The sequence below is a fragment of the Panthera uncia genome (assembly GCF_023721935.1).
Source record: "Panthera uncia isolate 11264 chromosome C1 unlocalized genomic scaffold, Puncia_PCG_1.0 HiC_scaffold_3, whole genome shotgun sequence".
Lineage (NCBI taxonomy): Eukaryota > Metazoa > Chordata > Mammalia > Carnivora > Felidae > Panthera > Panthera uncia.
Genome location: NW_026057584.1, coordinates 247,924 through 275,633, shown reverse-complemented (window position 1 = coordinate 275,633; position 27,710 = coordinate 247,924). Strand labels below are relative to the sequence as shown.

The 27,710-nt window shown below is 51.7% G+C and overlaps 1 protein-coding gene across 1 annotated transcript in view; it reads right to left on the bottom strand.

Moving 5' to 3' along the window:
• Window positions 1-27,710, bottom strand: part of LOC125910904 (contactin-associated protein-like 4) — a 132,926-nt gene that overhangs the window by 63,467 nt on the left and 41,749 nt on the right. The window contains exons 4-8 of the mRNA XM_049614444.1: window positions 13,099-13,246; window positions 7,319-7,522; window positions 6,527-6,708; window positions 4,380-4,523; window positions 3,349-3,616 (exon numbers count right to left, since the gene is read on the bottom strand). Coding sequence (XP_049470401.1) covers window positions 3,349-3,616; window positions 4,380-4,523; window positions 6,527-6,708; window positions 7,319-7,522; window positions 13,099-13,246 — 946 coding nt within the window. The remainder of the gene's footprint in view (window positions 1-3,348; window positions 3,617-4,379; window positions 4,524-6,526; window positions 6,709-7,318; window positions 7,523-13,098; window positions 13,247-27,710) is intronic.

Below are 27,710 nucleotides of genomic sequence, written 5' to 3'. Positions count from 1 at the left end.
GCCTCGTCCCTGCCGCTGAACACCCCTCCCTGCCCCATTCCTGCCGCTGAACACCCCTGCAGAGGACGCCTTCCTGCCACGTTCCTGCCACTGAACTTTCGGGACCACAGGGGAGAGTGGCTCTTGCCTACACTCCAGTGTAGATACGAGGAGGTTTGATGTTGTTTTCCTGCTACTCTCCCATCCCAGGAAGATGGAAACCCCTGCAGGGGTGCACTGTGGGGGCCGCCCCGTGCCCTGCTCCCGTTCCAGCCTGCTCAGCATGTGTCTGTCCGCGAATACCCCCTGATATAGCGCCAGAAACAGCTGGGACTTGTGGACCTTTATGTCTCCAGGCTGCTCGTGTCACCGGGAGTGCTGCGTGGGGGCTCTGACCCTTGCCGCTCCACCTGGCAAGGTCAGGGGGCTCCCGTGGGGACAGGCTCTGGGCGGAGGAGGGGCTGAAGGGCTTCTCCTGGGGGGACTCTGGTCCCAGGGTCACGCAGGTGCATTTTAAACATGGTAGGGTGGACAGGCTGCTGCCCCGATTTTCCCCAGTGGCCAGGCGCCCCCGTCCCTGGGCCTGGCTGAGGTGGCAGCTGGGCCCCGTGCGGAGCGTTTGTCTCTTGTGGTTCCCGGATTTCCAGCTTCTTATTGGAAGCCGGGCGTCTGGATTGATTTTGCTGTTAAATCTCCCGATTTTTTTCCACTGATTTTTTTTTTTTTTTTTTTTAATGGAAAAGGAAACCAAAACATCTCTGAGTCATTGTCTGGGGTTGGTCGTGGTTCAGCCCAGACAGTAAACACAGAGCCAGCTGGAAAGGCACTTAAACGTTTCCACATCCCCAAGTGGCTGTCGTATGTGCTGCCCTCTGCCCTCTGCCCTCTGCTGCTTCAACATTCAAGGGGGGGCGGGGCAAAGCATGAGAACACTTTTGGTGCCCCGCGGAATGCTTTTTGATCTCTGGTTGAAATAATATTTGTCAACGATTTAAAATGAGCATTTACAAAGTTGGAAAGGATGTTGAAAATGTTACCTTCTATTCAAACGTGTTTTCAAATTGTAGCCCAATTCAGCTTCATGTTCCGCACTATTTAACGGGACTCTAGGCAAGAACCTTAATATCAAATTCCAACTTAAGTGTCTGATAACCAAGGGAAAAAGCTACCCTTGCTTAACAGAAAAGTTTAATTTATTATAATTCATGAATAAATATCCTATTCCCATTAAAGACGCTGCAGAACGTTCTTCCAGCTGCCGTGTTTGAAATAGTCAACCGCTGGCCGTGGGCACCGCTGGAGGCCTGACGGGGGTCTCCTGCGTGAAGGCATCGGGGGTTCCTCCTACCTCAACTGTGGGCTCTGCATTGATACTCAGTGTTCCAATAGGGGTGAACATAGCCATCTGGTCACTTTTCAGAGCACCACAACTGCCTCCAGTTTGGCAGTTTCCTGGTGGGGTCTGGGTGCGGCTGGTGCCCCTGGTCGCAGTTGGGTTTCTCGGGTCATCCCCGCAGGCGTCGGCTCAGCCTGGGGTCCGCTCTGAAAGTTCAGTGGGGCAGGACCCTGGGGTTGTCGTGGGGTCGGTCCCCACGGGCTGCTGTCTGAGGGTCTCTGCTCCTTGGTGGACGTGGGCTGGTGGCCGCATGCAGTCTTTGGTGCTGTGGGCCTCTCAGGGGCCCTCACAGCCCAGCAGCGCCTGCCCTCAGTGGGGATGAAGGGACCTTCCAGGACCAAAGCACCAGCGCTGTGCTCTGGTCACAGAAGCAAAGCTCTTCACTTTCCCACATTCTGATCCCTGGGAGTGAAGCCCTGGGCCCAGCTGGTGGGTGGATGGGGGGCCGCACCTGCAGGGACTCGGAGCCCCAGGGCGGGGCGGGGGGGCAGCTCAGGGGCACCCCCACTGGGTGGAGGGAAACATGAGTGTAAGATTTGAAAGCCAATTGACTAGAAGTTAAACTGGCTTCGTGCCTCTTATTAAAGTCACGTTGCCCTGAAGCCGTTTCTTTGAGACCCTTAAAATGAGGCCATGACTGAAACTTCTTCAGAGCACATCAGATTCATCACAACTTATTTCGTGCTCGTGGCGCAATGACAGAAATTAACCTTTTTTCTGATGCCAACTGATCTCTGAGCCAGCTTGTGGTTGAGACACTGAATGTGATCGATTTCCTCCTCATGAACCTACTCCTGTAAATTTGCCCCGTTGTCCGCTTTCGATACGCCATACGAGGGCAGTCCTTCTGCAGATAGTTGGAGGAAACACTGGTTCTGGAGCTCCCGCCCTCTCGGTGGCAGGCGAGGCGGAAGCGGAGGTAAGTCGGGGGCTGCGTGGAGCGTGTGTCGGGTCTTCACAGTCAGCAGCTTCCCGGCGCCTTTCCGCCCCATCCATACCGCTCCTGCCGTGGGTTCTTGGACGGATAGAGTGGGCCGTAAGCCTAAGAGTCCGTGATTAGGTGAAGGCCGACAATGCCTTCGTGGCCCTGCACGGCGCCCACGGGGACCCCCTGTGCCTGCCACATCAGAGACCCTGTAGCTGCCTCACTTGTGACCTCACAAATGGCTCAGCGGCGCCGCGAGTCCTAAGGAAGCGCGGTGCAGGCCAGCTGGGTCTTCTGAGAAGACGTGCGCACCCGTCATTTTAAAAATCAGAGTCAGTGTGCGGGGGCCCAATGGCCAGGCTGTGGTTCTGTCTCTGTTCCGTCCCTGTCCCTGCCCGAGGCTCTCAGATCCAACACCAACCCGCAAACCCGACAGTAAGCCCACTCCTCGTTGGGGGCAGTGGGCGGACAAGCCCCGCCTCTCCTGTCCTCCGTCCCCAAACGCCCGCTGCTCCAGAACGTCAGCACTGACGTCAAAGGCTCATCAAAGCGTTTGTCCAGCCAGAATGTCTCCTCGCCGGGGAGCTGTGTGTCCCCAGGATGTAGGATTTCCTCCGACCGTGCCGCCACATTTCTGGGTGCACAGCTGGGGTTGGGGAGGTTAGCGGGTGCCGTCGAGTCTGACGCCAACACTGGAGGTCGGGAACGGGCTCACTCTGCTGTGTTTCCCCAGAGGGAGCAAACGCACAGGGGTGCACGCGGGACACGAGCCTGGTGTGTGGTCAGCGCTGCCAGGGAGGGGCTCAGAGGGTGGAGTGGGGGGCTCTCAGCACTCCCGCCTCCCTGGAGGCTGGGCCGGGCCGTGGCCGTCACCTGTTATGACCACTTTGGGCGCGAACACTGGTGCCACAGGGGTGTGAGCGGCGTCCGGGGGAAATGGGGCACAGCTTCCTGAAGTGGGGCCCCGAGTGTCTTACGGGCTCAAGGGATCATCGTTAAGATCATAGCGTGACACACGTGCGGGCTGCAGTCTGGGGACGTGCATTACCTGTGGTGACGTCACTGCTTGCTTGTCCTGGAGACGGGGACGGCCCCAGGCTGAGGGCCCCGTCTCTGAGTGCGAGAAGAAAGCCCCCAGAGCCACGAGGGGGCCAGCTGGACAGCAGCAGACCCGCAGGGCTCCACGTCCGGAACTGGAAGCTGATGCTGGAGGCCCCGTCCCGGGCGGGGGAGCCCGGCAGCACCAAGTGACTCCCTGCGCTGGGAAAGGTGACCGGCACCGTGTGTGGCCGCGAGCAGGAGAAGGAGGCGTTGACCTGAGGACAGGAAGCAGATCTGAGGAGGCCCTGGGGGAGGAGATAGTCCTCACCCCAACCCCCACCGGGGCCCCCAGCCCCGCACCCCCCCAGCCAGAATCGCAGGGCCCCTGCCCACCTCCCCCCTCCCCCCTGCCAGCCTCAAGAGACACAGGCCACACCAGCGTCTCACCCCAGAGCAGGTGGCCTCTGGGCGAAGCCAGGACAAGCCCAGCGTCCGCTCAGCCCGTTGGGACAAAATTCACGTTTCGGGTGACAGAGGTCAGGGACAGGCATTGTGACCCAAGGCAAGAGATGAGGCCCCAGGTCTCGGGGCCCAATACTGGGAGGCAGGTGGGGGTTAGGCCTCTGACGTGAAGACACCACATGGAACCTCCTTATCATGTCCCCAGGGCCACAGAAAACACAACTTGTTGAACACGCGCGTGTCCAAACTCCCACGGCAAATGCTGTATTTACACGCGAGGAGAAGCAGGGCCGGGCGCCCCGTGGGGTGGCCCGTGGAGGAGACCCCGTCGCCAAGGGGCCTGGTCCCCGCAGGACCACCTCTCTGCTCGCCGGAAGCTAAGACTTCACCTTCTGCTCACATGTGAATGGAAAATGTGTTTCTTCCTCTCTTATTTACACAAATCACTGTCGGTTATGTGTGTTTTGATCTGTGTTTCTCGCTCAGGTGAGGAGGCTGTGACGAGAGTCACCCTAATCGGATGTCACCCAGGGGCACCTCTGAGGCCCCGCCCTCTGCCCCCAGGCAGACTCTTACCCTGAGGATGATCTGGGGTCTGCGCCTCTTGGCCAAATCAATGACTTCCTCTCCGTTAAAATTAATATTTTCTAAACATCCGTCAAAGTTTTTTCTTTGAAATGCCACAGACTTTCCAGGTGCTAAAATCCCTCCAAAGCTGATCTTAGAAAGAAAAATGACATCAGTCATATCTGTTAGTGATTTGCCAGTAACATGCTTAAACATTCATGACTCGGGTATGGCAGGAAGGGGCACAGGGGATGTGTTGTGTTCGCTGATGTTAAATGAAACCGTGAGACGCAGATTCCGAAACCATCTACACACAGCTGACGAGAGCCCCTCCATCCTCCGGGGAACGTGCGACTCGGAGTCTCACTGGGACCCTCGGGAGGTCAGGGTGACAGATGTTCCTGACGGGCCGGCAGGTTCAGCGCGGCCCGGACTCGGGGCAAGAGCAGATCACGGGCCCCAGGCTTCCCCCCAGCCCCGCACCTTGGTGTGCTGCCCTGGGCGGGCCCCCCAGTGGTGGCAGGTGCAGGCGGGCAGCTCAGGGAAGCAGCTGGCCCTCCAGGGTGGCCGCAGGACCCCCGCCCTGTCCTGCCTACCTTCCCTTACAGCTCTTCCCAAGGGCTCATCCTGGGGTCCCGGGAAGCCGCCCACGACAGCCGCCCCATCTCAATGTCACGTATTAGATTAACTGGTCTCCTCGGGGGGGCTTGTCAAATCGGCTGTGGTGTGTCAGGTGAGGGGAGCATCACGAGTGTGTCCACGGCACAGGACACCCCATCCGTGTGCAGCCCCAGACCCGCGCAAAAGTATAGGCAGAAAATTGAAATGATTTTCTTGGGGCGCCTAGGCAGCTCAGTGGGTTAAGCGTCTGACTTCGGCTCGGGTCAGGATCTCACGGTTCACGAGTTCAAGTCCCAGATCAGGCTCTGTGCTGACAGCTCAGAGCCTGGAGTCTGCTTAGGATTCTGTGCCTCCCTCTCTCTCTGCTCCTCCCGCCCTCATGCTCTGTCTCTCTTTCTCTCAAAAATCAATAAACATGAAAAATTATAAAAAATGATTTTCTAGTTGACATACATCTCTGGATGGAATTCACATTCATCTGTGTATAAAATATGATGTTATTTTTGCCATTACGTAGAGTTTAGGGCAAGAAAATGAAGGATGACGCAAAGTAAGACAAGAATGGCCTACTGTCTATGCCTGCCAAACACGGTTTTGTTTAGAATTTTTTATGTTTATTTATTTTTAAGCGAGAAAGAGAGTGCAAGCAGGGGAGGGGCAGAGAGACAGGGAGACACGGAATCCGAAGCAGCTCCAGGCTCGGAGCTGTCAGCACAGAGCCCGACGCGGGGCTCGAACTCACGAACCGTGAGATCATGACCTGAGCCGAAGTGGGACGCTTAACCGACTGAGCCACCCAGGCGCCCCAACATTTTTTTGTTTTGGCTTTAGTATTTAGCTTGTTTTTAATAGTTCCTGAATCTGCAAATGTCTTACAAAAATGGAATAAGCCTTATATCGTTGTATATTTTCGTTTTTTTTTTTTAAATTTTTTTAACGTTTATTTATTTTTGAGACAGAGAGAGAGCATGAACAGGGGAGGGTCAGAGAGAGGGAGACACAGAATCTGAAACAGGCTCCAGGCTCTGAGCTGTCAGCACAGAGCCCGATGCGGGGCTCGAACTCACGGACCACGAAATCATGACCTGAGCCGAAGTCGGCCGCTTAACCGACTGAGCCACCCAGGCGCCCCTATCGTTGTATATTTTAGATATTCTTGTGCAAAGGGCTGCAAAAGTGTTAGGTGGGTTTAAAAGCTGAAGGATAAGAAAGAACATGTGAACTGGTTGCTGACTTGGGTATCCAGCTGGGGTGCAGGATTAGGTTCCTCAGGTCAGCCCAGGTCAGCCCAGGTCAGCCCCGGTCGGCTCAGGCGGGACTTGATGTGCACTCTGTTGGCAGCTCTGAGCACAGCTGGCCGTGCTCCCAGTCAGGCTGTGGGAGCACCCAGGACAGCGAACGCTGGCTTTAGGACACGGCTCAGCTCAGACTGCACGTGCCAGGAAAGGGCGCATCTCTTCAGGATTCCTCCTCCCATCCGGGCTATGCTGCATTTGACCCCCATGCCCTGTCATAACCCCCGGGAGGCTCCCCACCTCGGGATCCAGGTCCTCGTGACTCAGCTGTCCCGGAGCCTGGAACCGCCTCGAGTGCCTGTCCACTGAGAGGGTCACACGCTGGCGGGCATGCTCGAAGAGCACCGAGTGCCAGTGTTGGTCGTCCAGCAGGCTGCCCAGAGCCACGCCACCGGGGCCGGACGGGGAGGGCTCAACGTCGCCTGGCAGGGGAGACGGGTGCAGTCAGGTCTCGCCCAGGCCGAGGGTCCCCAGCCCCGTGAAGCTGCTGCATCTGACCCTGGGACACCCTGTCCTTCAGGACTGTTCTCGGCCACTGCCCTTCACCACTGGGGCTGCTGCAGACTTGCTTCCCACGGAAGCACCATCTTTGCTGAGAACTCTTGGATGGGGGCAGGGCGGAGGGCCTGAGGGGGGTGGCTTTGTCCCCCAGGGGGCTCTGGTCAGGGCTGGGGTGTGAGCCCTGCTACCAGTCTGTGGCGGGTCGAGGGCAGGGATGTTGGCGAACACCATCCAAGGCACAGGGCAGCCCCCACGCAGAGTCGTCTGGCCTGAAACGTCAGTGGGCAGAGCGGTTGGGAGGCCCCGGGGTCCAGAGAGGGAGGTGTGGTCGCTGGATACAAAGAGCGCCAGTGAACTGCCCCCTGGCACGGTTATCACATGTTATATATATATTTATGCCAAAACCGAGTCAGAATCTGTAAATATAAGCACTTATCTATCATGCCTGCTAATAGATTAGATATAAAAATACTCGAGTACAAATTACATCTAAGTATGCAGATTTCTGAGCCCCTTGACTGATCACTTTACCTGAATTGACGAACAGAAGGAGTTTCCCTTTCACTAATTCCAGGGTGATGCAATTTCCATTTCTTCCCTGTCTGTGGAATAGAACCCCACCACTCTGCATTGTTTTAAACTTCAAAGAAATGATGTCTTTTACTGGACTCCTGCCACTTTGAACAAATCTGTAAAGCAGGGAACTTTTTCCATCAAAGTCGATCATGTCTGATCCTGCAGGAGAGACGATAAAAGTTGTTCTAAGTATTAGCTTGCTTCTCATGAATATTTTTTAACGTGTGGGGCCTTACACATGGATGTAGATGCACACACACAGGTGCACGCGCACACACACAAAGGTGCATAGACACACGCACAGGTGCACACACACATGAAGGCACACTAACACATACACAGGTGCACACACACACACACACACACACATAAATAGTACCTGTCTGACCTACTCAGCAGATGACACATTTCTCCCAACAGGTGTTGATACACCTGACAATTTTTCTCACCTGTAAGAATATTCTGTTTGGATGGCTACTGTCTGTTTGCACCGTGCTCAGTGTTGATGGCATGGAACCCCTCGGAACACTGCTGTTTTATCAGTGCCCCCGGAGACTTTGATGCTACTTCCTGGTAGTTGGAACTAGAGCCCCTCAGGGTAGCAGGTCTGCTCTCCTGACTCCTGCTCCCTTCGCAGAACTGTCCCACCCGCGGTGACCGTCTCACCTCAGGCTGACCCAGGGCAGCAGGACAAACAGTAAGGAGGCTGTAGACAACGAACCGCTCCTTCTCCCCCTGAGTCAGCGGCTTGTGGCTCTAAAGGGCCTCTGATCTCACCTCTTCTCTGCCCTGCCTGGCACGGGTGTCCTCTGTGGAAAACGTGTCCACGTTCCACGCACACGGAGGACAGGGTCTTGATCAGGGTGCCCATTTACAGAGGGGGAAAGTGGTTATCCTGGAAAACCCCGACAGCAAGGACTGTGGCCCCTGGGAACTGGGCGCCCTGTGGAGGGTGTGTTCACAGGACAGTGGAGAAGCCGGGAGGGGCCCGTCCAGAGCAGCAGCAGCCGTGGTAGGAGACAGAGCTTGACCTTGCCCCCCCACCCCATTCCCAGCACTCCCGTGTCCAGACCCACCTGGGTGGGGCCGCTGGTGGCCTATTTCCTGCAGGTGACACAGTAGAATCACTCCTTCACAGACCGTATTTCTCACAAAACCAAAACTACGGTAGACTGTTACACAATGTAGGGTTTGGGGGCACCGACACCCATGGAGCCAAAACTCTGTACGTAACGTTTGACACACCCCAAACTTAACTACTGAGGGTTGTCGACCAGAAGCCTGATAACACACAGTCGATTAACATTCACCTTGTATCTCATACATGCTGTCCACCAAGTCACTACAGCACAGCAGGCTACGGAAAAGGTGTCATTGAGAAAATCACGAAGAAGAGGAAACACACTCACGATACTGTACTGTTCTTACTGAAAAGAAATCAGCAGGTAAGTACCCCCCACCCACCCCAGCTCAAAGCCCGTGGTTAAGGGGTCGGCTGCACAGGGATGTGCGTGCCACTTAAAGGGAGTGTCATATGCAAAATAAGCCATTAAATGACTCTTGCCTATTTAGGGGGCACCTGGGGGGCTCAGTCAGTTAAACCTCCGACTCCTGATTTCGGCTCAGGTTGTGATCTCATGGTCGGTGGGATAAAGCCCCACATGGGGTTCTGCACTGTCAGCACAGAGAGAACCTGCTTGGGATTCTCTCTCTCCCCCTCTCTGCCCCTCCCCTGCTCCGGGGCTCTCTCTCACACTCACACTCTCTTTCTTAAAATAAACAAACAAACACTTAAAAATGAGGGTATCTTTTTAAAATTCATGTTTTATTTTCTTACGTCTTGTTAATGTATGTAGAATTAATTTATTTACCAGGTGTACAATGACTAAATATTAAAGAGGGGGTTATCTGCCCAATTATTTCTTCTGAATGAGGAGAAACACGGACGACGGGTCAGACCACCAGGCCTGCACGAGTGCAGCCAGATGATTTCAGGGTCTCTCAGCCACGCCCACCTTTCCTTTTTTTTTTTTCCCTGCGCCCACCTTTCAACAACACTTGTGTCTGCTCTGTCCTTGGGTGAGGGTGCCTGCGGACCCCTGCCTGCAGATCTCATGCCCAGGACCTCCCTCCCGCCCCCAACCCCGGGAACCCACGCCCCTGCGTGACCCAGGGCCCGCGGATCCCCCCGCCTGACCCCGCACCCGCACCTGACCCCGCGCCCACAGATCCCCGACCGTGACCCCTGCACATGACCCCCACCTGTGGCCCCACACCCCCGCGTGACCCAGGGCCCGCGGATTCCCGCCCGTGACCCAGCGCCCGCGAACCTCCGCCTGTGGCCCCACGCCCCCGCGGACCCCCGCCCGCGACCCCGTGCCCGCATGCGACCTAGCACCCGCGGACCCCTGCCTGCTCGCAGCGGGAACCGCAAGTCCCCGCCCCCCACGCCGTCGGCACCCCCTGACGCCCACGCTGCAGCAGACGAGGGACCGTGCGGCAGGAAGCTCCGGCCGTGACAGAGAATTCCAGTTGTGGGGCCGCTCCGTCTGCAGCTTTGCTGGCGTGAGCACAGGTGCGGGTGGGAAGGGGTCCCATTGTGAGGCTCTGGCGGCTCCGCCAGTGATTCGTCCTGCGCTTTGTGTTTCCTGGTTCTGGGTTTTACCAGCACGTCCGTGTCCATGGCGGTGATTGTTGGAGACAAGGGTAAGAAGGTGGTTAAGGGACCCCAGGCCCCACCCAGGACCCTCTGAGAAAGGTCCTGTCGGAGAATTACCACCTGCTGCCTCCTCAGCTGCTCTCCTCAGTGAGGGACACATGCACACACACGCACACACATGTACACATGTGTGCGCGAACACAGGGACATGCACGAGCACAGCTTTCGCACACACACACGCGCACACAGGATCAGGTGCACACACATGTACACACACGCACACACAGGAACACGAGCGCACACATGTACACAAGCACACGCACGTGCATGAATGCAGGCACACAAAAGCGTGCACATACACATGTAAGAATGCGTGCACACATGTACACAAACAGGCACACACGTGCATGAACGTAGGCACACAGAAGCATGCACACACGTACACACGCACACACAGGAATATGAGCGCACGCATGTACACAAACAGGCACACACATGTAAGAACGTGTGCACACACAGGAGCATGTGCACACACTCAGGCACACACACCAGGGAGGTCATCCGGTGTTTAGATGTAGTTGTTTTCATGGAGGGTCCTGAAACCCTACAGGTTACAGGAGGGTTCCTACAGAGTTATGATTGAGAACCACTCCAGCGCCCGCCGGCTGCTCTGGGGCGGCCGGAGCGCTAAGCCCCGTCCTCTGCAACGCCTGCGGTCAACTGGAAACCGGTCCACAGGTCCACTTCCAGATTCTTGCTCAGGGAGCCGTGCTCCCGACCGTTCCCGGTGCTGGTGATAACCACCGGGCACCAGGCTGCCGCTGGAATGCAGTCTGTGTGCCGTGGGGGTCTCCCACCCGGCTTCGTCCTCCAGCTCATGCCTGCATTTGACAAGAGGCTTCACGCGACGGAAAGACCTAAACAGCTTTCCCGTATTCTTTGTCAAGGCGGGAATTTCTCCCTCCCACGATGTTTCATTTCCTTTAACATATCCTCCGCGGAATCCCGCTCACAGCAGACCCCGCGCTGGGCCCAGGTCCGCCAGTGGCTCCTGCTGGTTGATCTTGCGTATCAAGGCGGCAAGGTGATCCTGGCGGCAGCGCCTACCCGCTGCGAGAGAGAACTCGGGCTCACAAACGGTGCTTGGAGATGGTTGGAGGGAAGGCTCCAAGGTCAGCCAGATGAGGTGTCCCAGAGCTGGCGTGGACAGTGGTGTGGGGGCACAGGTGGGTGTCAGTGAGCAAAGTGACCGATGCCATGGAAGGAGCAGTGAGAAAGCCGTGAGGCGGGTGAGCTGTGCCCTGGAGGCTGGTGGCTCGCGGAAAAGACCCCCCTGGGCAGGTGCAGCCCGCAGAGCCATCCTCGGTCCAGCCGCAGCAAGAATCTGCCGCATCCGTGCAGAGAGAGCCCCGACCCCAGCGTGTCCTCCTGGTGACTTTCCCTCCTCTGCCCCTCACTGGCCCCGGGGCCGTGAGCACAGCTCCCTGGCTGTGCCCTCCGTGTGAATACCCTCATGTTCCTCTCGTCTCCACGAGCTCTGCTTGGTGCTTCCGGCCGCGCGGAGTCCCGGCCATGTCAGGGAGCAGCTCGGGCGCCTCGGGGACCAGACCAGGGCAGGCCCTGCCCACGGCCCTCATGGCCCAGCTGCAAAGGCAGGAGTGTGGAAGCCGAGTGTGAGAGAGAGACCAGTCTGCCCGGGAGTGCCACACGTGATGGCTGCGAATGGGTGAGTGGCGGGAGTGGGTGGGATTCCTCTGGGATCTGCAGGCAGAGGCACTGTGTTGACAGGTGGGAGTGTGGACGAGAGGTCCACGGGCACGGCCCACACCTCCCGAGCGGCGTGGACGGGGTATCCACGGGCACGGTCCACACCCCCCGGGCAGCGTGGACGGGTGGTTCGTACCTCCTGAGCAGTGTGGACAGGAGGGTTGACAGGCACGGCCCACACCTCCCGAGCGGCGTGGACGGGAGGGTCCACGGGCACGGCGCACACCCCCCGAGCGGCGTGGACGGGCAGTGCACACCTCCCGAGCGGCACTCTGAAGAGGCCTGTGCTTTCCCAGCACTTTCAACATGGAAGTGGCTGTGTCTCGTGGACACTGATGACAGGCCGCGTGTCCTGCATGTGTCTGAGGAGGCCCCAGGTGGTTTTCCAGGTCACGGTGACAGATTGTCACTTTGTTCCCAGCAGCGTGGCTTTGTGAAATTCAGGGCTGCTGGTCCCCTGGGAAGGCCACAGCCACGGCCCTGGGAGGAGGGTCTTGGGAGGCCTGACGCGGCCTTGTCAGAGCATGTGTTCCCTGAGGGGAAGAGGGAGCCCCTCGTGGTCTGGGTGTCCGTGGCGCGAGGACACGGGTGGGGCGGGAGGAACGCTGGGGACGACGTGTTGGCACAGGGGCATCACTCGGTCCCCCACGTGGTGCTGGCTGTGCCGGGCCACGCGGCCTCCAGGCTGGATCCCCACCCAGGCGTCCCCGGGGCTCCCCGATGCCCGACGGCTGCAAACCCGCCTCCCCGAGCCAAGCAGCTGACCGCCCTCGAGCTCCCTTTGTGCGTCCCCTCCCGACACGGAGAGCAGACCCCCCTTCCACGGCAGACCTGCCTAGAGAACAAGTCCTGACCGGCGTGCAGGTGGTCAGTGAGCGGGCAGTGGCCCTTGTGACTGTATCACATCACGGACAGGCAGGCCCACCCCCTGGACCCCGGGCTTGTGACATCACTGTGTGTCTGGGGACAGAGGGACAAGGAGGCGGAGGGACAGAGATAGACAGGGGACAGAGACAGGGGAAGAGAGACAGAGGAACAGAGAGATAGAAGGACAGAGACAGAGGAACAGAGATAGAAAGGGAGACAGAGGGACAGAGACAGGGAAGGGAGAGAGGGGCCAAGGCTGCCTACGCGAGCGGACAGACAGAAGATCATAAGAACAACCCGAGCGTTTTAGCTCCCGTTTGTACAAGAAAATGGAAGAGAATCGACTGTCCTTGTTAAGGAATCTGAGAAAAGCCCCCACCAGTCTCTGAATTTGTGCCGAGGTCCCGGTGACCCAGGGGGGCGGCGCGGTGTGGGCACTTACGGAACGGGCACCCGTACACCTCCACACGCATCCCGATGCGGCCGGCCGGGCTCCAGGCGGAGGGCAGGAAGCGCAGGTGCCTGGCCTCCACGGGCGGCCGCAGCCGGTGCTGCACCACGCTGTCCGCGTTGGCGTTCCCCGGAAAGCCCTGCAAGAGAGTGGGGCCTCAGCGCGCCGTGGGGTCCCCTCTCTCCTCTCCGCTTCCCCGACCCCCTCGCCCCCGCCCCCAGACACACCAGCAGCCCAGCAGGAGGTAGGGGACCTGGAGCCTTCTGCGGCCACCCCGGGCGCTGGGACGTGCATGGCGTCCCGGCCTGTGTGGGGCTCACACGTGCTCACGGCCCGGCCTCAGGTGGGAGGCGGGCCCTGAACCCACTGAGGGCAAACACGTGAAGTGTGGATTCTACACGTGACCTCACACGAGTCCTGGGAAGTCCTCTTCCTCGAGTCCCTGTGATTTTGCACAAGCGGGACCGGGTCAGGAGACCAGGAGACGTGCCGAGTCCTCACGTGGCCTGGCCCAGGCCCTCGCGGGCCTTCCTGCCACCCTGGCCCCTCTGTGCCGGGGAGGACAGGTGTGCCACGTGCAGGGACAACACAGGTGACAGCCCCGGTGCTCAGTGGTCAGGCCTGCGCCACACAGAGGAGCCTCTGTGGGAATGAGACACGGTGACCCGTGGGCCCTGTCAGGGCCCACGTGGAGGGGACGCCTTCTGTGAACAGCAGCCCTCCCCCCACCCCGGGGGAAGCTCCGTGCCCCCTGAGGACCCAGTGGGCACCCCCGGGCTCACCCAGCCCTGGTGAGAGTGTGTGTGTCAGTGTGGGCGCACCGGCACGTGTGTGTGAGTGAACACGTGTCTGTGTGTTGTATTTGTGTGAGCATGTCTGTGTGCCCACGTGTGCCTGTGAACATGTGTGAGCATGCACACACCAGTGTGTGTGTTTGTATCGGGTGTGTACACACAAGTGTGCACACATCTGGGCACGCGTGTGCGAAGATATGTGCACACACGTGCCTGTGGCCACGTATCTGTTGTGTGTGTGTGCACACGCGTGTGTTCAGGTGGGTGCTCGTGGTCAACACATCCGCTCAGCACCGAGGGCGTGTGTGAACCGAGGCCAACTCACAACTGACTTTCCACTTGGAAGGTAAGCATATCGGGGCATCTGGGCGGCTGAGCGGGTTCAGCGCCCACCTCCTGGTTTCGGCTCAGGTCACGATCTCTACGAGTCGACAGCGCGGAGCCTGTTCGAGATTCTAGCTCTCCCTCTGCCCCTCCCCCGCTCCACTCTCGCTGCCTCTCAGAATAAACAAACACACTTCCAAAATAAATAAATAAAAATAACCGTATCAATTACCATATAAATGATTCACTTTTGGCTAATTAAGAAAAATTACTTAGTGAAGAAAATAATTAAATTCTGCTCGTGTTCATTAAAAAGCAGGAAAATGTATTTATGAGGACGCCTTGTCAGTATTTGTTTTGTGGCTTTCACCAACAACTAAGATCATTCTAGGGGCCTTTTAACTTCTGACTTAGGTACTATTTAATAATGCAAAAGATAGTTCAACTGTAGTATAAAAGCCCCGGAAACAGCATTAATTTATCATTCAAACTTCAGGTGGGAATGCACTCTCACGGTCACTGTGGTCATCCTGAGGACAGTCCCAGCCTGAACGGACCTCTGCGGGGCCCTCGTCAGGCCCACCTGCCCTCGAATCTGCACACTGCACACGGCTTACAGCTCAGCCAGCAAAGAACTCTCCCGATCCCACTATTTAAACTCATCAATCAGGGGCACCTGGGTGGCTCAGTCAGTTAAGCGTCTGACTTCAGCTCAGGTCATGATCTCACGGTTCGTGAGTTCAAGCCCCATGTCGGACTCTGTGCTGAAGGCTCAGAGCCTAGAGTCTGCTTCGGATTCTGTGTCTCCCTCTCTCTCTGCCCTTCTCAGGCTTGTGCTCTGTCTCTCTCTCCTTCAAAATAAATAAACATAAAAAAATTAAATCATCAATCAGATGTCCAGTGGTTTTCCTAGGTGGAAATTCGAACCTGCATTTTAGGAAAGAACCATAATCGATGATGGCCCAGCTGCAGCTCTTGTCCTGGGAACAGCGTCAGCATGTTGGGCAAAGAGTGGCAGTGGCCCGTGTGGCCCATGTGGCCCGTGTGGCCCGCTCAGGGTCAGAAGCCCAGGCTCTGCTCTGGGGGCTCCACGCTCAGTGTCATCCAGAGGCCCATGCCCTCCTGTGACCCTAACGGGTCCCCGCACTGGCAGCGGGGAGCCAAGCAGCCCGCCTCCCTCAGCCTGGAGCCTGAGCCACAGGCCCCCCAGCAGGTCCAGACCACCCCCCACCCCCGCACAACAATCCTGTAACCAGACCTCGTTCCACCATTTACTCCCTCCTGGTCACGTGTGCACACTCACACGTATGTGCACACATGGATCACACACATGCTCGCACACGCCTGCAGCACTCACACACGTGACCGGTTGTTGTCGAACCACTGGAAAAGGAATTGCAAACATCTTTATTCCTTATCGTAAATTCAGTTTGTGTCTCTTAGAAACACAGACCTGCTCCAAACAACCGGAAACCATGTTGACACTAACTCCAAAATAACATCTCGTATTTGCTCATATTTAAATTTCCCCATCGATACACAACATTTGCCATCCCTGACTTTGGTTCCGGTCTAACAGCCCGGTCGGGCTGGGGCTGGGTTTGTCCAATGGCCTCTGGTGATGAGGCCGGCCACACCTCTGGGTAGGAGTGTGGCAGATGCTGCCTCCTTTTACTGTGACCCATCAGGGGCATGGTCTCTGCTGTCCACTGTGGTGGCATTAATTTTGATCACTTGGTGAAGAGAGTGACCTTTTTTCGTGCACCTTGTTAATAAGCTGATCGGATTCTCGGGACTCACATGAATGTCCTTTTCAGAAAACGTCTTGCGATGGTTTAGACCCATCTATGATCTTTGCCTGAGTAAAGAATCATCTTGGGCTTAGAAAACAGTGATTTTGTAACATCAGCATTCTTTTTGCATTCTGTCCTTCTGTGTAAAGAACATTTTCTGTTCTCCCCTCTTTCTCTTTTTTTAAGATCCAGGTGGATTAATGGCTTCTATGGAATCCATTAAAATTACTGCCTCTTCTTGGGGCACCTGGGTGGTGCAGTCAGTTAAGTGACAGACTTCAGCTCAGGTCATGATCTCACGGTGGGTGGGTTCGATCCCCACGTCGAGCCCCATTTCGGGCTCTGTGCTGACAGCTCAAAGCCTGGAGCCTGCTTCAGATTCTGTGTCTCCCTCTCTCTGCCCCTCCCCAACTCGTGCTCTGTCTGTCTCTCTCTTTCTCAAAAAAAACACTAACAAAATTTTTTAATTGTTGCCTTTTCTCAAACTGTGCAAATTTGCACAAGAGACACGACCCTCACTGGCCCCAGGAGACCCAGCCCTCCTCCCCGCTCATTGTGACAGCCTGCTGGGGGCCCTGGTCCTTCGGGGACAGCCTGCTGGAGGCCTTGGGTCCCCTGAGACAGCCTGCTGGGGGCCCTGGGTCTTCTGGGACCCGTACTCGTACTTGGTGGTGTCCTTTGGGGACAGCCTGCTGGAGGTCCTGGGTCCCTTGGGACAGCCTGCTGGGGGCCCTGGGTCCTCTGGGACAGCCTGCTGGAGGCCCTGGTCCTTCGGGGACAGCCTGCTGGGGGGTCCCTGCTCCTTCAGGGACAGCCTGATGGGGTCCCTGGTCCTTCAGGGACAGCCTGCTGGAGGCCCTGGGTCCCTTGGGACAGCCTTCTGGGGGCCCTGGCCCTTCAGGGAAAGCCTGCTGGGGGCCCTGGATCCTTCGGGGACAGCCTGCTGGGGGCCCTGGGTCCTCTGGGGACCAGGTTCTGGAAGCTGTGTCATCCTGTTCTAATGTTTCATGAGAAGCAGCAGAAGAATATGCTATTTTACAAATCTCCTAGTATGTCTTGGCAAAATATTTAGTGTATTTGCATGCTTTTAAGACACATGCAGATACTTTGTGATAATGCAAGTACTGCTTGTTTGAACTTCTAGGAACTGCATTTTATAAGTTACATGTAACTATAGCTACTTCCTTAACTATGGGACAGAACAGTGGCTCTTCCCCATAAAGAAGGTGGGTGGATGTGTTTAGAGAAAGCAGGAGATACAGTTCAGGTCTCATGAGTACGACGGTTTTATCTCTTGGGCTAAATTAATGCTTCATAAAAACCAACATACAGTCTGTCAAGTCTATCATATATTCAAACTGGGCACTGAAACTTCCAAACAGACCTGGAGCCTCGTGAATGTAACAACTATGAATACAAGGAGAGAAAGAGAGAGAGAGAGAGACCTAGTTTTGCTTTATTCCCTCAAATCTGAAGGTCAGGTTTCTGAAACCACAGGAGTACGTTTCTTCTGTGAAAACACGCTGCCTTCCATGAGCCTTCGGAAGCTCAGACCCGCACTTGGTGGTGGAAATCATGGCTGAGGCAGGACGGCTCAAGCACTGGGTTCAACACTGGGATTTGGAACCACAGACCGTGTGGACTGAGACTCGTGACCTGGGGAGGGGCGTCTGGGCGGTGGAGCGCTGAGGCGCTGAGCCCGCTGGCACTGACTCCCGTCCAGGGTCGGGGATGACCTCACACAATCGATCTGCTGTCATTCGGTTACATTTTAAATTCACTGATCAGAACTGACTCTTGCTTAATAAACAATCAGCTTCAATAAGTATATTCTGTGATGATATGTAAGCGTGACCTAATGGGTTTCTGTCTGCTCATTTGCCGGTGATCTAACAATACAACCTGATATCAAGACTCAGGATATCTGAGTAATCTTGTTTTTTTCATACAATTAAGTGTTTAATTAACAACAAATGCCCCTCGACACCGGCACAATCAGACCCCTGACACCTAACTGATCAGACCCCGACACCTGCCAGATCAGACACCCTGACACCTGCACAATCAGACCCACAAACACCTGCCAGATCAGACACCCCGACACCTGCACAATCAGACCCCCCAACACCTGCCAGATCAGACCCCTGACACCTGCCTGATCAGACCCTTTGATACCTGCCAGATCAGACCCCCCGATACCTATCCGATCAGACCCCTAATACCTGCCCGATCAGACCCCCCCGACACCTGCCAGATCAGACCCCTAACACCTGCCCGATCAGACCCCCGACACCTGCCCGATCAGACCCCCTGACACCTGCCCGATCAGACCCCTGACACCTGCCCGATCAGAGTCTCTAGGCACTGGGAGCCGTTGGCAGTCTTCCCCAACAGTGCTTATTGCCCAGGGATTCTCAGAGACCCATCATCTAGGTCACTTTGTTTGTCCAGGGACAGTGAATGAGGATGGGACACCGGGGACGCGTTGTGGCTCCTCTGGCGGCATGAGCCCTGCTCACCTGAGGGTGTCCTGGCCGCACTGGGCAGCCCCGGGGGCAACCACAGCTTGCGCCAGGTAACCTCCGCGGAGTGGGGGTCCTCCAGAGAGCCAAATAGGCGCCAATGAAACCAGGTGGAGTTTCAGATTGTGGGCTGGGAGCCCCTCTCCCAGTAGAGATGGGAATTATTCCCGCCGCCTCATTCCCATGTGTGTAGTATTTTCTCATGTGTCTGTTGTCGAAAGGGGGCGTCCTTGTTTTCCGTGCACGTATTTTCCGTGTATCTTTAGTTTGGCAGAGTTGGCCTCCATTCACTTTACTTCTTGGTGTTGTAGGAAGAGGCACCCGGGGGGTTGCTGCAGCTGCGCACTGCACACTAAGGACGCACCCACCACACTCGGCTCCCTCCGTCTCCTCGTGATGAGCACCCACAGGCCTTCTAACCCCCATGCTTCCAGTGACGCTGTGGCGGTCGGCCCGACCTTGTGGCTCGTGACCCTCGTGTGCTAATTCCTTTAGGCTTCTCCCAGCAGCAGGAGCGCCTGGCCCCGAAGTGTGACGTAGTGTCCAGTGAACCCAGCCCTCTGTCACGTGTCTCAGAGGTGGGAGGCTGGAGGGCACAGAATTCTCCTGTTGAGACAGTAATGGCTACGTGGAGACTCACTCTCAAGTGCTCCGAAGCACATGCACGAGTGTGCCGTCCTCCGGTTCGCCGCAGGAGAACACCACCGCGCTCGCTCACGGAAATAAAGCGGGCGTGGGTGGTAAGTGGTACCCATGTTGCCATTTTCTGGACATCAAGTGACTTGAGTCTCATCACTAACAAATTTGATCTTTGGCAAAATTAACTTAAAAAGCCCACCTGACGGTATGTGAAGAACACGGGTGCTCTGAGCTGAATGAATTCTGGGGCCTCCTCCAGCATTATTCACTCACAGATACAAATGGAGAGGTGATCGCGCAGGGGCGCCTGGGGGCTCAGTCAAGTGTCCGACTCTTGACTTCAGCTCAGGTCACGCGCGATCTCGCAGTTCTTGACATGGATCCCTGCGTCAGAGCTGACAGCGTGGAGCCTGCTTGGGATTCTCTCTCTCTCCCTCCCTCTCTGCCCCTCCCCCGCTCAGGCATGCACTCTGTTTCTTTCTCAAAATCGATAACTAAACTTAAAAAAAAAAGAGGTGATTGTGGAATACTATGCAAACTACTTTGCATGCAAGTTTAATAATGTTGTGGGAAAATACTATTTAATTTGATTAAAACATACATGTTTGTAAACTACAATCTAGTATGGCTTCCATTTCGCTTGGATCCACAATATAAAGTGTCCCACCACAATGTCACATTGTAAATAGTGTCCAAACTTAGTAGGGACAGAATAAATGACTGAGCATTTGCTTAAGGTCTGCTAAGTAGCCATCTGGACTGGAAGGAAGAGTGACAAAGTCACCCTCTTCCATAAAAAGGAGGTAACCTCACCTCTGCTGTGGACTGAATATTTGTCTCCCAAAATTCTTGTGTCGGAATCCTAGCCCCGCTGTGATGGTGTCACATACAGGAGACCCAGAGAGGGTCTTTCCCTGTGTAAGGACACAGTGAGAAGTCAGCCGTCTGAGAACCAGGCAGGGGACCCTCACCAGACACGAACCTGCCAGCGCCTGATCTCAGGCTTCCAGTCTCCAGAACCGTGAGAAGCCAATGTCTGAATTTGGGCCCTGCCCAGAGTGTGCTGGTTATGGCAGCTGGGCGGAACCAGCCTTCTTCCACAGAGAGGAGGTTCACGTCAGGGAAGAGCCTCAGAAGGGCTCAGGGAAGGTGTGCCCTCAGAAAATGATCCTGAGTATTGCTCTTATTCATTTTCTTTTGCTGATACTCTTATTATTTAGAAAGTAGGAACACAGCTTCCAGTAGGCATAGAAAGGGGCTTGGCAGGACCACCGCTCACATGCAAATCAAAGTGGACAGAACAGTCCTGAACAGCCACCCCGGTGCTCTGGAAACCAACAAAAGCCACACAACAGATTGAGAAGCGCTTATTTACCAGAAACTATGGAATGACAGAATAGAAGCGTGAGAGCAATAGAATTGCGTAGTGTCCTTGTGTGGGATCCCCCCGCCCCCGCCCCGCCATCCCAGCTCATCCATGGTGCTGTGGAGGGTGGTGGGGTCCACCCTGAAGACCAGCAGTTCTGTAGCCAAGGGGCTCCCTTAACTCGGAGTGTAAAACCCCACGCCCAGCAGACAGCAAGCCTGAAGAGGTGGTCTGGTTGAAGTAATTGACCAGCAGACAGTCCAAAATTAACAGAAAGTGTGGGAAGTGAGACAGCACCTGTCCCTGATGAGCCCATGTCTCCCTGTTGGAAAGATTGTGCCCAAGTACAGGAAGACTGGAGAGGGCTGACTGTGAAGCTATGCTGTGCATGGAGAGCACCAGAGCAAGTAGAAAGTTCCGGGCAGGTGTGACAACCACCCAACTGCATGTACGCACCTCGGTCAGCGAAGTTGGAGGCACTCATGGCTTGGGATGAGCGCAAATACCCCTGACAATCACTGGCTGACCATTAGCTTTGGTTTAAAAATAGGAAAAGAAATTAAGAAATGAAAAAGAAAGCACGACACAAATTATATGGCAACATAGTGCTTCTTACCATGGGAAACAGATTTCAGACTCAGTACAGGCAGATACTAAACTAAGAAAGAGGGAAAACTATGTGACCCAGAGCTGTTGCAATATATTATCTGAGAAAGCTAAAGACACACAAGAAATGAGAAAGTGTGGTTCATAATTGAGAAAAGTTGGTTAGGGGCACCTGGGTGGCTCAGTCAGTTGAACGTCAGACTGCGGCTCAGGTCATGATCTCACAGCTTGTGAGTTCGAGCCCCGCATCGGGCTCTGTGCTGACAGCTCAGAGACTGGAGCCTGCTTTGGAGTCTGTGTCTCCTTCTCTCTCTCTGCCCCTCCCCCGCTCACACTGTCTCTCTCTCTCTCAAAAAATAAATAAACATTAAAAGAAAATTAAAAAAAAAAAAGAAAAGTTGGTTAAAGAAATCTGTATCTATGGGGGTCCGGAAGTTGGATTTTATCGACAAAGACTTCAACACAACTTTTATAACTAAGTTATATACAATGTAAAGAATTTATTTATTTAAATAATTTACGTAAGGTGGTTAAACAATAAAGAAGCTTGATAGAGGAACAGAAACTTGAGACACGGACTCAGAATCTGACGTAGTTCACCTCTGATGCTAAACTGATGGCAGAGTTCCCAGCATGGACAAGCTCGGGACATGACCCTAGCTTCGGGTCTGCTTATAAAAAATGTTAAAATGAGTTCTTAAAGAGATAATATAGGTCTGAAAGTTGGATATACATGAAGAAAGGAAGAGCATCAGAGAAGGAATAAGTGAAGGTAAAATAAAATCTTTAATTTTGTCTTAATCTAAGAGATAAGTTCAAAATAGTATCAACGGTGTATTCAACTATGTATGTTTATATAGCTATATTCCACATATACATATATATATATGCTTATGTATAAGTGAAATGAATGACAGCAATAACTCAAGAAATGGGAGGAAGTAATTAGTTAGGAATATTTTGTTATTACAAAATATTCACACTATCCATGAAGTGGTATACTGTTGTTTGAAAGTGAGTTTGGATTAGTTATAATTGTATATTGTAAACTCTATGCCAACCACTAAAAAGAAATTTTAAAAAAGAATCACAAATGATATGCTAAGAAAGAAGGAAAAATGGAATTATATAAAGTTATCAAATGCTCAGTTAAAACCACAAAAGGCAGAAAAAATGTGGAATACGAAGATAGGAACAAAGAATAAGGGAAAGATATAGAAAACGGTAACAAATATGGTAGATATTAATTCAAATATATCAATAATCACTTTACATATCAATCGTCTAAATATACCGGTTGAAAGACAGAGATTTCCAAGTGGATCAAAACCAAGGCCCGACTGTATGTTGTCTACAAGAACTGCTTTAACTATAGAGATACACATGAATTAAATGTAAAGGAATGGAGACAGATACGCCATGTTAACACCAGTCAGAAGAAAGTTGAGGTAGATATATTCATTTCAGACAGAGCAAACTTCAGAACAAGGGACGTTGTCAGGGATAAAGAGGGACCGTTTATAATGACAAAGGGGTCAATACTCCAAGAAGACATCCTAATCCTGAATGTATATTACCTAATGGAGGACCAAAATACATGAGGCTAAAGCTGACAGAACAGCAAAGAGAAATCAATGATCAATATGCTGTTATAGTTGGAGTTTTCACCACCTTCTATCGGACATGAACAGATCCAGCAGCGGAAAATCAGTAAGGACATGGCTGAACTCAGTAACACTGTTAATCTGATTAAACACTGATATTTATAGACTATTTCATCAAGCAACAACATATACACACACTTCTCAAGTTCACATGGAGCATTCACCAGGACAGACCACATTCTGGGCAATAGAATGCACCCAAACAAATTTAAAATAAAGGAAACTGTACTATATCTTCTCTCAGACCCCAGTGAAATTAAACTGAAAATCAATAACAGAAATATAACTGGAAAAAATCCCAAAATCTTTGGACATCAAATGACACACTTCTAAGTAACATATAGGTCAAAGAAGAAATCTTAAGAGAAACTTAGGAAATATTTTGAACTAACTGAAAATGAAAACACAATTTGTCAAAATTTGTATATTGACAAAAAAACAGTGCTTAGAGAGAAATTTATAACATTGATTGCATATGTTAGAAAAGAAAAGAAAAAAAGAACTAAAATTAATCATCCAAGTTTCTACCTCAGGAAACTAGAAAAAGAAAAGCAAGTTAAATTCAAAGTAAGCAGAAGAATAGAAATAACAATTATAGCTAAAATCAATGAAACTGAAAATAGGAAATCAATAGAGAAAAATCAATGGAATCAGAAACTGGTTCTATAAAAAAATCAATAAAACTGATAAGCTTCTAGCTAGGCTAATGAATAAACAAAGAAAAGACACAAATTGTTAAAATTATAATGAAAGAGGAGGCACTACCACAGATCCCATGGATATTAAAAATATAATGAAGGAATACCATGAACAACCCTATGCCCACAAACTGAGAACCTATATGAAATGGACCAATTCTTTTAAAGACACAACCTTCCAAAGCTCACCAGAAGAAGTAGAAAATCTGAATATACTTATGTCTATTAAATAAACTAAATCAATAATTAGTAACTTTCCCAAACAGAAAACACCAGGCCCAGATGGGTTCACTGGTAAATTTTTCAAAATATTTAAGGAAGAAATCTCTCTCTTCTGGAAGATAGAAGCAGAGGGGATATTTCCTAATTCACTCTAGGAGGCCAGCATTACTATAATGCCAAAAGCAGACAAAGATTGTGAGAAAAGAAAACTGGGGACTAATATTTCTCATGAACATAGAGGCAAAAATCTCCAACAAAATATTAGCAAAACAAATCCACTGATACATAAAAATAATTATACATTATAACCAACTGGGATTTATCCCAGGTATGCCGTGTGGGTAAAACACCTGCCAAAATCAACTAATGTAACCATAACATCAACAGTGTAAAAAAGAAAAATCACATATTACTAGAAGCAGACAAAAGCATCTGACAAAATTCTACACCCATTCAGGATAAAAACTCTCAGCAAGCTAGCCATAGAAGGAAATATCCTCAGCTTGATATAGAACATCTACAAAAGAACACACCTAATAGCATATTCACAGGTTAGAAACATGAGGCTTCCCTGCTGAGACTAGGAACAAGGTGTGGGGTCCCGCTCACACCGTTCCATATTGTGCTAACTAATGCAATAAGAAAAGAAAAAGAAATAGAAGTCATACATATTGGGAAATAAGAAGCAAAACAGTCCGTTCACAGATGACATGACCACCCATGTAGACATCTGAAGGATTTGACAAGAAACGTCCTGGAACTAATGAGGAATTTTGGCAAGATTAAAAGAAATAAGGTTAATATGCAAACATCAGTCAGTTTCCTACATGGCAGCAATGAACAAGTGGAATTTGAAATTAAAATTATATTACTATTGGGGTGTCTGAGTGGCTCCGTTGATTAAGCGTCCAACTCTTGATTTTGGCTCAGGTCATGATCCCAGGGTTGTCGGATTGAGCTCCACGTCGGGCTCTGCGCTGACAGTGTGAATCCCCAGGAAGGGATTCTCTCCCCCTCTCTCTCCGCCTCTCCCCCACTCATGCTTTCTCTCTCTCCAAATAAATAAACTTAAAAAAGGCAAAATATTACTGTTTACATTAGCACTCCCAAAAATGAAACCCTTAAGTATAAATCTAGTAAATTATGTACAAGATCTACGTGAGGAAAAAAACTATAAAACTCTAACGAAAGTTATCAAAAAAGATATAATAACCACACAATCATTTTCATAGACAGATATAAGCATTTTAAAGGAATCCAACATCAATTCATAGTGAAAATTGTCAAAAAAAACAGGAACAGAAAAGGCCTTCCTCCGCCTCACAAGGCGCACTCATCTAACGTCATAGTTAATGGTGATGTCCTGAACTCTTTCCCCCTAAATTAGGCACAAGGCATGATGACCTGTCTCACCACTGATCTTCAATGTAGCCCTGGAAGTCACAGAAAGTCAGTAAGGAAAGAGAGTCAAACATCCAACTTGAAAAAAACCCCAAATCTACTAAACTGTGTTTACTCACACATGCCTTTATTCTGTGTTGGGGAAATTCCAAGGACTCCACAAATAAAAACAAGCCAAAAAAGCCTTTAAAAACCAGTATGTGAAGTTTTCAGGTAATAATATTAATGTACAAAACTAAGTTATATTTCTACATACTTGAAATAAATAATCCAAAATTAAAATTAAAAAGTAATTCCCTTCCTAATAGCTCAACAGTGAATAAAATAACCAGGAATAAATGAAAAAAAAGTATAATTTTTGTACACTGAGGCTGAAAAACATTGACGAAAAATTAAAGAAGACCTAAGTAATTAGAGAATTGTTTTCAAGGGCCAGAACGCTCAAAGTTACAGAGTTGACAATTCTACAGATTCAATGCAATCCCTATAAAAATCCCAGCAGGCATTTTATAGATGTTAGCAAGCTGATACTGATATTTAAATGGAAATGAAAAGGGCCGGAACAGTCAAATCAATCTGTAAAACAACAAAGTTGAGAACTTACACCTCCAGCCTCAGTACTTCTTATGAAGTTTCTGTAATCAAGACTGTGGTGGCATCAGCACGAGGATTGGCAGATCAACGGGACAGACTTTAGAATCCAGAAATTACTATTACACACATGGCCAACGGACTTTTGACAATGGCATGAAAGCAATTCCATGGAAAAGGATAGCGTCTAGAAAAAATGGTGCTGGTATTGTCGGAAATCCCTACGTGAAAACTTGAATTTAGTCCATCATCGAACACTATGCACAACGTTTACTCAAAACTGGACACAAGCCTGTATGCAATTGCTAAAACCTTACAGGTTCTTGAAGCAAACACAGGAGAAGTTCTGCTTGACCTCTGGTTAGGCAAAATATTGTTAGAATTGATGACGATAGCACAACCTTGCAAGAACTGACAAGTAAGAGTTTATTAAAAAATATAAATTTTGTCACTCAAAAAACACATCAAGAAAAGTGGGGGGGACATCAATTGGGAAAATACATTTTCAAGTCATATATTGGATAGGGAGTTGTATCCAGAATATATAAGGAATACATACTAAATAATAATATCAATGATCCAAAGGAAAAAAATAGCAAAATATATGAATAGATATTTCACCAAAAAAGGCATATGAAGCACATGAAAAATAGGCATATTATTAGATGTTGGGCAGATGAAAACTAAAAACACAGTAACATATCATTACACATCGGCTGTAACAGCCACACTTACAAGGCAGACGGTAACAAGCGCTGGAGAGGGTATATTTCATCTAACTTAAAATTCATTGTTCGTGTGTCATTGGATGATTTTTAGTAAATACAGAGTTGTGCAGCCATCACAAAATCCAGTTCTAACGTATTTCCATCGACCCAAAAGCTCCTACTTGCAGTCAGTTCCTGTGTCGGCACCGCTCCGGACAACTACTGACCCGAGACGAGCCCAGGCCCCAAGCTTCCACCCCAGTGAGCTCCATACCTCCTTGTGACTCACCTGGGACCTGAGCAGTGTCCCCCAGGAGCTCGGTGAGGGCACAGGTTCACGGCCCTACTCTGGAGCAAGGGACCTGCATTTAACACTGTCCCCGGCACCTCGGGGGACGTTTTATTCACAGTAAAACGTGGAGCCAGATCAATAGGAATATGTTTGCACCAGAGCACAAAACATGGACCCCGAGCGCTGCCTCCTTCCCTCCCGCAGGTGAGGGAGTGTGAAATCTCCTCAGTTCTGTAACCTACAACAGAAGTAACTATAAACATAGGACTCGAGGTGGACCAGGAAGCTGACGAGGGAGTGTTCAGTGCATCTGGAAAGGGCACTGAGAAAGGTTCTTAAAGACGGATGTGGCAAATCTCAACACGGCTGTGTGCCGGACGGCAGCAGATGTTGTTCAGCGAGAATGTACTTTTTAGTTAGAGTGGAAGTCACCAGATACCACAAAAATATTCCCATTGGAATGTGTTACTAGCGTTGAGAGATCCACTGATAACCTAACTGCCGATAGAAAAGGAGAAATCTAAAAACATTCTCTATGGTTGCCAGAGTTTTGAAGAATTTTTAACCAATTTTCTACTGTGACTTTGGCCATGTTTTTACTAAGTGATATCTCTACATGCCTCATTTCGTTGTTCCAGAAGCCAAGAGTGACAGAGTTTACGCCTCACCCACCGGATACTTTTTCTTGTTTTGAAGTTCAGTGTCGGCATCTGAAACGGCCTCACCACCAAGTCCTAACGTGAATCTGCGGGAGCGGGAGAGGCATTGCGTCTAGGCCACAGGCACGTGATTTTACTTCTTGATTTTGACGTCTGGTTTACCCGCCAGTTACTGACCAGGACGAGTGGAATATAACGTGAGCGTCAATGTGTTAGGCGTACAGATCCCGCTGTGGAAAAACCAACAGGAAGCGGACCCTGCAGTCTGATTGGGGCGGGGGTGAGGCGCCCCGGCCATCTCGTGTACCCAGTCCCCCCAGCCACT